The sequence below is a fragment of the Apodemus sylvaticus genome, chromosome 11 (genome assembly GCF_947179515.1).
Source record: "Apodemus sylvaticus chromosome 11, mApoSyl1.1, whole genome shotgun sequence".
Classification (NCBI taxonomy): domain Eukaryota; kingdom Metazoa; phylum Chordata; class Mammalia; order Rodentia; family Muridae; genus Apodemus; species Apodemus sylvaticus.
In genome coordinates, this window is record NC_067482.1 from 22742504 (window position 1) to 22754748 (window position 12245).

The 12245-nt window shown below is 35.5% G+C and overlaps 1 protein-coding gene across 1 annotated transcript; it reads right to left on the reverse strand.

Annotated features, from left to right (window-relative positions):
- Positions 1-1928: 1928 nt before the first annotated feature.
- LOC127696099 (UDP-glucuronosyltransferase 2B1-like) lies at positions 1929-10825 on the reverse strand. The gene is made up of 6 exons (XM_052198592.1): positions 10102-10825; positions 8871-9019; positions 5820-5951; positions 3983-4070; positions 3630-3849; positions 1929-2205 (listed from the first exon to the last, which is right to left on the reverse strand). Exons 1-6 carry the CDS (start codon positions 10823-10825, stop codon positions 1929-1931), a joined length of 1590 nt encoding a protein of 529 aa, XP_052054552.1.
- Positions 10826-12245: the final 1420 nt, after the last annotated feature.

Here is a 12245-nt window from a genome sequence, read left to right on the forward strand (position 1 = left end):
CAGCATCTGTTGTCCCCTGAGTTTTTCATCTTAGTCATTCTGACTGGTGTAAGGTGGAATCTCAGTGTTGTTTTGATTTGCATTTCTATGATAACTAAGGATGCTGAACATTTCTTTAGGTGCTTTAGAGCCATTTGAGTTTCCTCAGTTGAGAATTCCCTGTTTAGCTCTGTACCCCATTTTTAATAGGGTCATTTGATTCTCTGGAGACTAACTTCTTGAGTTCTTTGTATACATTGGATATTAGCCCTCTATTGGATGTAGGGTTAGTTCTTCATAGCAAAAACTATTCTCCACAACAAAAGATATTCTGGGGAATCACCAGCCCTGACCACAAACTCTATTGCAGAGCGATAGTGACAAAAACTGTTTGGTATTGGTATGCAGACAGCAGGAAGATCAATGGAATAGAATTGAAGACCCAAAAAAGGAACCACACATGTACAGACACTTGATATTTGACAAAGGAGCTAAAAACATCCACTGGAAAAAAGACAGCATTTTTAGCAAATGGTGCTGGATCAACTGGAGGTCTGCATGCAGAAAAATGCAAATCGATCCATTCTTATCTCCTTATACAAAGCTCAAGTCCAAGTGGATCAAAGATCTACACATAAAATCAGACACACTGAAGCTTATAGGGGAGAAAGTGGGGACAAACCTTGAACATGTGGGCACAGGGGAAAAGTTTCTGAACAGAACACCAATGGCTTATGCTCTAAGAACAAGAATCGACAAATGGGACCTCATAAAACTGCAAACCTTCTGTAAGCTACAGGACATAGTCAATAGGACAAAACCAACAAAATGAGAAATGACTATTTCTTAAGATTTTTGTAATAAAAAGAATATGAGAACCTGATGATAAGGAGACATGTGAAGAAACACTTTCTTCTGGATATAACATGGTTATTGCATCCATAAACTCAAAACAAATGTGACCTGCCCATCACTCGCATAAGATAAAGTAGCCAAAATTCCAAAATAAATGAGGAGGAGCTCTTAATACTCCACATAAAAGTAAAGACCTATTGGCTGTCATAGATTCATTGATAGGATAAATTATTGTTATGGAGTGAGGTGACTGTTGGTACAATGTTTGTGGTCCTGTGATGTCTGCATGTATATACACAGCACTAATTGAACTTACTGGTTTATTAAAAATCAAATAGTAAGACACAAAGCTGGCATTGGGGCATACTGGGTGAGGCCAGTGGGAATCAGAAAGGTGGACATAAGGAAAGATTTTAATATTTTATTGAATCAAGGTAAGAAATTCTGTAGGAATGAATTAAACAAAATCAGCAAAGCAGATTATGAGTCTATGGGGGGATGTTTCAGATTTGAAATATAGCATGATCTAGGTGATATTGTGGCTTAAAAAATATGACTTTTCTTGGATGTGTACTTTAAAAGTGAGAGAAAATGGACCATTTGGCAGCTTAAGTCTACTCCAAAAGGCAGAATGAGATGACAGTGTTCAGGTGAGTTATGAGTAAGAGATAAGAAGGAAAGTAAATTGATAATCTTGTCAAGTCAGAGAACTCCGAAGTACTAGAATATATGTCAGGAGCTGTAAGAATTGTTTGAAAATTATTGTTTGAAAAAGGAGGGTAGCCATTGTTTCTGGTTATCTTTGGGTATACCAAACTTTCATCAACTATTCCCTAAAGGACCTGTGGTAGAGGCTACCCTTCTTTAATCACACAATAATTTTCAGTTACATCAAAACATTCTAAACTGAAGATAGGATGTTGTTTTCATAGCTGAGTGTATATCTGGCATGAACCCTTGCATGCCTTCAAAATATAGTGAATACACGAGGGCCATCTTCAATGACGCCATGACAATGTCGTGTTTCAGAGGGAAGGCACCTGTTGTGACACCAGGCTCCTCTCTCAGGACTCTCTGCTTCAGCCTTCATGATGCTACTCCTTTTTCTTCTTTCCCATGTTACCAGTCTTATGGCAGCAAAAGAGGCAACATTTTGCCATGATGAATAGCACCGTTACCACACAGACCAATAGAAACGCGATCACATCCAGAGAGTGGTACTGGACCCAGCTGAGGTCATGCAGAGCTGGGCGAAGGTGCTTGGCTCCTTTGTTGCGCATGACATACTCGATCCAGAAGACAGCTCTGTCCAGGGGCCTCACTGGCTGATCATGGTGGATTCTGGATAATCTCATGGCATTCTCTTTATAGCTGAAGGGACAATGTATACAATCAAAATGAAAGAGAATCTAATTTTCTGATTAACATAATATATATTGGTTTGGGGAAAAATCCCACAAGTGACTCATAGCGAATCACATAAACTTCCCACACAAGTACTGTGTTTTATAAGGTGGCAGGGAGGAGAGTTGAATGACAGGGAAGTTAGTGAAACAGTTCAGCACAGGCTTTTCTCTGAACTTGCTGTGTAGCTGACACTGGTCTTTAAGTACTTAATGATCTCCTATATCCAAGTCCAACTAATGAGCTTAAGAATGTATACCAGCATGTCAGTGGCACATACTAGCTCTGTTTTTGCTTTAGTCCCCATAGAATATTTAGTTTTAATTTTAAATTTTGCAGTTGAGCAATATTTTAAACATTGGCAAGAGAAAGTATGGAGAGTCAAATTGTGTGTATGTGTGTGTGTGTGTGTGTGTGTGTGTGTGTGTGTGTGTGTTTAAGATTTAAGAACAGGAAGTGAAATAGACACTGAATTCTCTTAAGAATCCAGGAACAGTATGTTATACTGGATTATCTCCTCTCTAGTTTCAGTTTCTCCTATTTTCTTCTTAGTCTGTTTCCTAATTTCTTTTTATAACTAGATTCCTGTTTTGAAAACACTTGTTATCATTCTTCCTTGAAAAGAATTTTTACCAGACTCAAACCAATGTTTTTTTTTTTCTGTTTCTGGACTAGGAGACTTTGCATGTAAAGAACCAGTTGCACTTTCTCCTGTTATTTGGCCTCTGGAGGGTCTCATCAGGTACATTTGTCTACTGGAAAAGCTTGAAACGACAAATAGTGTTCTCTGGGTATAGTAAGAATTTAATACTGTCTCTCGTTTCTTCAGTACTGGCTATGCAATATCACATATCATTATAGAAATAAAATAAAGTTTTACCAAAAGTTTTATAACTTTGAAAATATCAGTAAATGTTTAACCTTTCAGTAAGAATAAGGTTCATGATTACTATGTACATTCTTTTATATTTTGAAATAGTGTCCTTGCTACCAATCGATATATTTGTGATATTATTTATGTATATAGAATAGTTTCAGACTAATCATGTCTCATTCATTTAAATATACATTTAGAGTAACTTTATTATTAAAATAAGCACATATTTGTGACACATAATATCACAAAGTTATTCAAAATTTTTCTCTTTCATATGGGATATAAATCAATCTAATGATTTTAATCTATCACTAATTTTAAAGGAATAGTTACTCTCATCAAGCATGAATGCACATATTTTCAATCCCAGCACTCAGGAGGCTGAGGCAGGCAGACTTATGATTTCAAGGCTAGTGTTGTGGTCATATAGTAAGAAACAAAAAAGAAAAGAAAAAAACCCACCTTTAAAAAAGAAACAAGTTCAAACAATGAAGCAAACAACAAATACACTCACGAAGGGTCATTAATGACAGTCTTCAAGGCAGTCAGAAGGTCTGTAGCTGACAATGTGCTGAAGTCCACTCTAACAGCTGCTCCCTTGGCTACCATGTGATTAATATTATCAGGTTGATCCGCAAACAAGGGAATACCAACAATAGGAATGCCATGATAGATTGCCTCATAGATGCCATTGGTTCCACCATGAGCTATAAAAGCTTTGGTTTTTGGATGACCTGAAGTGAGAAGTGATTTTACATAATTGCTGATCATAATATTAAAGAGAAGGAAATATGAAGGCATAGTAGGGTGCTGTTCTTAATAAGTATGTTATTATAGCCACAATCCTGTAGTGGAATTTTTCCTTACCAAGAAGGTCATTCTGGGGGATCCACTTGTACAGCCGAGTGTTGGATCCTAAGGTGTCTGGTTTCTTACCATCAAATCTCCACAGAACCTGTTACACACAGACAATGCCCTATTTAATTGCAGAACTTCCAAGGCTTTGGTATATTTTGATTCTGGAGAATTGAGATTACTCAGTTTAATATTATCCAGATGATAGACAATGAAATTTAAGAGAGGGGAAATTATAAAATATCATGAGACAGTAAAAGACTGAAATAAATAATATATTTTCTGTACATTGCTTCATAATAACTTGAGACTACACTTAATTACACTAATTTTATATGTCTGACAATTTGTGACAAATTAGAGTATACACAAAATTTTTAGGCAAATAATATAAACCTTATCGGGAAAACTATAGTCAATTAGTAATAGCTTATGATTATGTATATCTTATATGTAATCTGATGTATTTATAGGGTATATGTACATATCATATAATCTCAATATTACATCTTTTTAAATCATAGGCACACTGTTTTACCTATACTGTCATGTTCTTTTGGCTATTCATTGTACTAAGGTTTAATTCGATTCATAATATATCATATGATACAATGTACTGTTTCCAAAAATAATTTCTTTCTTTCCAGGAAATATATTTACTTCATTTCAAATAAAATTTATTAGGAATATCTGTGGAAAAATGTCAGTACAAAAATTTAAAATGTGCTTTCTATTGTCCTAAATACATTTAATGTCTAGTATCAAACTGAGTTCTAAAGTATAAGGAAACCTCACACACTGGAATGTGAACTGTTGGTCTTTCCTTTCTGTGTGCTTTGTGCTTAGTAACATAAAAAATTATCTCTCCAATAGGAGAAATCAGTATCAAGTAATAGAATAAATGTAGTTTACAAACATCAAAAGATTGTTGCTTTTAGAACATAATTCAGTTATACATTCTATGGAGTTGCAAGCTGTTAGATTCTTCCTATATTATCCTTGCTTACATAAAACTCCATCTCTCACAATCCAGAAAAACATGGTCATCCTATGTGTTAGAAGCAGAGTTACTTCTGATGAATTCATAATTTTATAATCTTGGGCTCACTTTTTGAGTCAGTGTCTATTTTTATCTTCTCTCTTATATTTTCCCACATCAGTTATTGGGAAGAAGATATTTTTGTCTTTCTTTACATACATTTTTGTTTCATTTTATGTATGTGGGTGTTTTGCCTGCATGTAATTCCATGCACTGTGAGTGTTCTATTTGGGGGCTCTGAAGCGCACATGAGATTCCCTGGCCGTTGAGTTGGGGATACTTGTGAGCTACTATGGAAGTCCTAGCAGTCAAGCCCAGTTCCTCAGGAAGTACAGACAATGCTCTTAATGCATCGCTGTGGCCCTTTTCCAGCCCCAGCAGTATAATCCTCAGTATTGCATTTCCTCTTTCTCTTTCTCCTTTCTTCCATCCTTTCTTTTACTTCTCTTCTCTCACTTCTTTTGAGACATTGACACACTGAATAGAACAGAAAAGCTTGAGAATCAACATGAAGTGTAAAGTGGTTGTAAATATGTAGAAAAGGACCTGCCTCAGATCTCTAAGTGCCAACATGTCAGGTGTGTACAACCATGCTGGATCTAAGTGTGATCTTTCAGGTCATAATGTAAATCATAAGTAGATTAATATTTTATCCTCTACAATTCATAATTTTCTTTTTAAAATGTTGTTTGAGATGCATAGGAAAGAGCCCACTACCTTACAGTCCACAGGACTTTTCCCTACTGTAATCCAGTCAGAGGTCAATAGACTTATAATACATTTGTGCACTTAGTGGACTCTTTATCTTACCTTCTGTGGAATCTGGGCAAGAGCAGAAGCAACAATATTGGCCTTTTCTTCTGTCAGGTTTTTAATCATTGATCCCAGAGAAAACACTACCACACCATGTTCTCCAGAGCTCTGAACAAATTCTTCCATTTCCTACAAAGAGAGTTGTAACATCACAAATGAATGGCTGCATGGGAAGCATTGGCTAAAGGACTAAGGCAAACATTACTATAGGAAATCATGTAATTATGGGAATTATTTTAGGGAGACTGGTGTATTTATTGCCTCAGGACTTACGTGGTCATGGAGGGTGCATTTTTACTATAGCACAATTGATGAAAATAAGAAAATTTGAGGACAAAAGTATTGCTATTAGAGATGTCAGTGAAATTTAGAGGATCATTAGGAGGTATTTTAAAAACAACATGAAGAGGAAGGAGAAAGATTATAAGAGCCACAGGGGATGAATGACATCTCAGTGTCCATCAGGTACAATGTAAACTCATAGATTGTAGCAGCATGTCTAAGAGCTGCACAGGTTCAAGCCAGATGAATTCCAGAGCAGAAAATGGTCATGGACTTCCACTTCTAACTAAGAAGCTATTTGCAATTGATATCTGATAACAAAGGGGGAAAAATATTGAGTGACTGTGTAAATCAATCATGAACCAGAACTTATCACCAAGCAGGAATATAAATGCCATTTTTCAAAAAGTGTTTTGTGTGCTTTTTTTTTCCTTTTGTTTAACTTGTGTTATTTTGGTCTTGTTTTTAAGTTCATCCCTTTGATTTTCTTTTTTCATGACTTCTTTGAAAGAAATGTGAGGGAGGTGCAGTGAAGGAGGGAGTGTGTAGAGAGCCTTATTGGGGTGCTATGCCACCTGGCAGGAACCTGACCTCAACCAATGTGAAGTTCCTCTCCCAGCCTTTGAGCTGGAACTCCCACATTTGCCATAATCCCCTCTACCTAGGGTGGAGTGCTCAGACCAAGGTGAATACTACTGTTCTTCAATGACCTACAGTTTCCTGAGAAACACTGGCCACCTGCTGAGCAACTGAACCAGTTCTGCTGAGAAGCTTCCAGACATTAGGGAAGGGTTTCCTCTGCCTATATATTGGGAGTTCTTCATTAAACTTTGAGATTTTGAATAGCAGGTGTCATCTTGGGCTCTGTCTCTTTTTTGCCACCCTCCCATATATCCCCAGCTTCTCTTCCAGGTAACCTTTTTGATGTTAACTGCGAGCAGTTACAGGAGTGGAAAAGAAGAAGAGAGGTAGGTAGGAAGGGAGAGGAGGAGATGAGAGATAGAGAGGAACTCTATGATGAGTGACCAAGAGTAGGCAGCATTTGAGATATATATATGTAAATTAATTAAATTCTTTTTTATTCTTACACTGAAATGAAAGAAATTATCTGTAGTACATTTTAAATAAAAATAAAGATGTTCTAGTGCCCAATAAGGAAAGAAAACTCCATCTCTCCCTCTCTCTCTCTCTCTGTCTGTCTCTCTCTCTCTCTCTCTCTCTCTCTCTCTCTCTCACACACACACACACACACACACACACAACCAAAACAATAAACTGGGAATAAATTGGGAATTGAAAGTTAGGAGTACCTTATAGTAAAAGCTTGGGAATAACAAAGAAAAACAGACCCTCTAAAGAGTTGGATAATGTTTGTAAATTACACAGAGTGTATTAATTAAAAAAGATCTCTATCATCATAAGAAAACAGAATTAAATAAACTTAGGCATATAGTCCAAAGCAATCATTCCTTCAGATGCAAGTATCCTACAATTATCTGAAAATCTTTCAATAATTTTAGGTATCAGAAAATTAAAATTCAAAATATATCAATATTCCATCATAATCCACTTATCATGAATATAACAAAAATTTAAGTAGTACAAAAATGGTCCCACAGATAATATGGAAATTGATCATTTATGCATTTATTGTAGTTATAAAGGTAAAATGATATAGAAAACAGAAATAAGCTTCTTTATATAAGCAACATTAATATGATATGTATAGTTAACCTATGTCATTCTTGGTGATATTTAAGAGAAATAATTACAATAGAAAAACCCACATAATAATGTTTATTACATCACTAGTCATAATCCCTCCAATATAGAATTATCTTAGATATTCTTCAACTGATAAATGTGTAATAAACTGTTGGTAAATATACATAATTGTGTTTTACTCAGATAGAAAAATATTATTATTATGAAACTTAGGAAATAGCTATTGTTTAGAGGACAGGAGAGCCAGACAGAGAAACAGTGTTGTGTTCTTTTGTATGTGAAAACTACAGAGAAAAAAACAAAATGCTTGTAAAACCTAAATGTAGAAAGATTACAATGAAGTGGAAAGATTAAAAGGGAACCGTGTGTGGAACACGCACACATGAAGCTGTCTAAAACCATCTGTGTGCCATGTCATAGTCCTGCTTAGCTAAGTCTTGGCAGTGATTCTTACAATTTTCTGTTTTTCTCTCACTTCTTTTCATTCATTAATCTAACCCTGTACATTGGCCAGGTCACTGGAACTTCACATTCTAGGACATTACCTCTGATCTCTGTTGGATATTTCTTCAACCTATTTATCTACCTATAATAACACCTATAATATCTACCTATAATAACACCTATAATAACACCTATTATCTACCTATAATAACATTTATCACACTGTATATAATAGTTCTTCATCACTATAAAATTTTCTAGTAAAATATAATTTCTCTTTAGTGAAGAAATTTATACTTTGTTTCTTTAGCTGTTTGACATGTCTCTGGCATTTACTATATGTTCTTGAAGAGAATATAAATACTCTTTTATGAGTTACCTAAACACCCTTAAATCACTGACCACATTCTAAAGTGATTTGACACTCTTAAGTAATGAGACCCAGAGATGTAAGAAAATAATGTATATGCCAATTGTCAGAGAGTTCTAATCCACTTTATATATGTCTCATGAAACCAAACATCTGGAAATAATGGTAAAGAATTGTGTCCATGAAACAAGAAAAATGGTTTATCAAGGCAATCAATATAGGGTTACCTTAGGCAGTGGTTTGGCAGGTTTGCAATGGAGTCCTCCAACAAAGTCAAAATTAGGCAAGAGAGGGCGAGGAAATTCCAAGTCCCAGAAAGTTCGAATGAGCCATATGTCTGCCTTCCCCATCATCTCAGTTAATGTTGTGGGTCTCCCTACAACCAAAAACAGATAAATTCACAATGGTGATAGCAGTTTGTCTGGAAAATAGTATGTGATTTCAGGTCATGAGTTGAGGTCATATGGACAAACAATTTAAAATGTCCCAATTATTATTTCTAATATAATTGTAGTAACATAAATATTTATTGTGCGAAAATTACATTGATTTCCAAAGTTACACCCATAAATTTGAAATATTTTGACTCATGCAAAGAAGCCTGAAAATGCTTTGAAAAACAGCTGTCATAGATTAGTCTATTTTATACATTTAGCAGCTATTTTCTTGATTTCTGATTCTTGAAATTCACTGTGATAATTAGTAAGGTATGACTAAATTTCTTTTATCAGTGCTGTACTATGTTCATTACAGAAGACTAGTATTACTAACTCATTTGTATATATCAAAGTTATAGCTGGATATTTCCATGAGTAGTTAACATTTCAACTCTGTCCTATTAATTTAGGTAATATTTTATTTAATGGAAAGACATTATAAAAATACATTAATAAAAGTGTGCACTTTGTAGCAAGATTTAAAGCTTTAAGATATAAGTTTTATTGATGTAAGACATCTGAAATTCTAAGAAAATAAAGTTGCATTGTGTGTTTCTGGTTTTAGCGATACTATTTCATTGTGAAAAAGCTTTCATGATATTCTTGATAGATCTTTTAATTTATTAGTGAGTAACTTTTGTAAGGGAATGTGTTTTCTTCAGTGCTACACAGAGAGTTGGGGTAGTAAATGTTGAGTCTCTAGTGTTCTCATCTACAGTCTTTATACCACTCAATGAAATGTGGAGTTTCCTTTACTGAGACAAACATTGAGCAGATGAAATGATTACCAAGAGAAATCATCCTTGTCTCACTTTGCCTGTTTAGTAATTTCTGGAGTGTTCTAAATAGTTACTCTATAGTATTTTGCCTTGTTTTGAAGCTATTTGATTGTTTTCTATTTTTACTTTGTCAGTTCACAATTAAGAATCTCATTCTATGCTTTTATATTCACTTATCTACATTCCCATTTAAAGAAACATCAAGTCAGGATTTCACAGTAACAATGAAAGGCACAGTTTACCTAGAGCATCACTGTAAAACTGACTCCAGGACTTCTCATTAAATGTTTGAAACCAAAAGTCAAAATACAGCACCTGCAGCATATTTTTCAACCTTTCCACAAACGTCATGTGGTCACTTAATTCTGACAGAGCCACAGGCACATAGGAGGGGGGGAGTGGAATCCCCCCGCTGTACTTTTCATATGTGTATCCAGGACAGAAGCGGAGACTGTACACTAAAGGTGTCTTAAGTAGTTCTGCTAGCAGCTCCCCACAGGGACCGATGGCATCTGCGAGAATGACATCAAACTTAGATCCTTGGAGTTTCTTCATAAGACTCTTGTTCCAAACTACGGCTTTGCAGAAACTTTCAATGACATCTGAATATTCACTGAAGACTTTTTGCATTTTTGAATAAAATGTCCAAATTGAATGTTTTTTAAAATCGTATGCCCATTCACCTACCCAGCTTTCAAAAGTACGTTTAAGATCTTCGTTACTCAAAGGTACAGAGTAAATCTCAAAATTAATAGAAGATTCATTGCTAGGCTCAATAAGGGCTGAGGCAGAAGATACAAGTACAGTGACTTCATGACCTCTGTGGACAAGTTCATCCAGAATTATCTTTATATTTATCCAATGGCTGTATCCTGTCGGCCACACCAGCACTTTCCCACAGGCTCCAGGTCTAAAGTAGCATATGAGCTGTATCAATAGCAAAACTGAAGTCTGTTTCATAGACATCTTGCTGAAATGGAATTCTGCTGAAATCTGTCATCATTCAGAGATTTTCTTGCTTTTATGGAAGTTCAATCAATCCAGAATTAACACATAACTTCAATCCTATTTCAAAACAAATGAGTCTGATGGTGTAATGTCCTGTGTAAATATACACATGGAACATGGACTCAAGGTTAACAAAGTTTGTTTGCTTTTTGTTGTCCCTGATACTGTTGAACTAAAATTGATTCCCTTCTTATAAGCAGGTATTGAGCCTTGAATGTAACATATGTAAAGAGTCACAGATAAAAAGCTTGTATTTCTTAAGTGTACTTAACATCAAAGTTTTGGGTGAATCAGCATTTCTTAGACCTTGATGTCTTTCAAATTTTTTCATATGTATAATTCATTATGTTATGTTGCTTGGTCCATGAAATTGCCATATTTCCTCCCATAAGGTAGAGGTGAACCTATAATGTTAAGGAAAGGAAGAAATCTTACACTACTTCTCTTCTACTAAATCACACACAGTTACTTGGGTCCTGAATATTTTTTAGTGGGCATGTCTTCAAGTGTGTCCTTTTTAGGTTCTGTTTGTCATCAGAAAAATCATTATTAAAAGGAATGTGGAGAGTATAGAAGTTCTTTTTGCTTAGAGTTGTATTACACAATGAAGGGCAGTAAGGGTAGGGATTGAAGGGAGCAACTTGGAGGTAGGAACCATAGATGAACAAGACTGGTTTATCCTGGTGACTCTTTTATCCTGGTTTTCTCTCTTACATCCAGGACTACAATCCTATTGATGCCAATAGTCACAGTGAGATGGGGTTTTCTACAGCATTTGTAAAAAAAAGGAAATGTTTTAAGCATTTTATGTGGTAAAGTTCCCTCTTCTCAGATGGCATTATTTTGTATCAAGTTAACTAAAACTCATCAATATGAAATAACAGGAAACTCCAGTGACATACCTCTCCTAGGATTTCACCATGATGGAGTCCTTTAGCATATGTATCTACTTGTAATGCTTCCATAATCTTGTAAGTAACTCCTCCCCCATGCTCTTGCAAACAACTCAATAAATTCCTTGGATCATCATGTCACTCCTGAGTGGAGCCATTAGTCTGGTTTTCAGTTTTCTTTCTTTGTTTCTTTCTTTCTGTCTCTCTGTCTCTCAGTCTCTCTGTCTCTCTGTCTCTCTCCCTGTCTCTCTGCCTCTCTCTGCCTCTCTCTCTCTCTCTCTCTCTCTCTCTCTCTCTCTCTCTCTCTCTCTCTCTCTCTCTCTCTCCCTCCCTCCCTCCCTCTCTCTCTCTCTGTCAATGCCTTCCTGATTTTAATAGACAGTAGTTCTTGTATTTCTAGGAAAAATTATCTTATGTAATTGTATCCCAAAGAGTGACAGATACAGATAAAATCAAAGGTTATTCTAGGATGGGCACTTTCTATG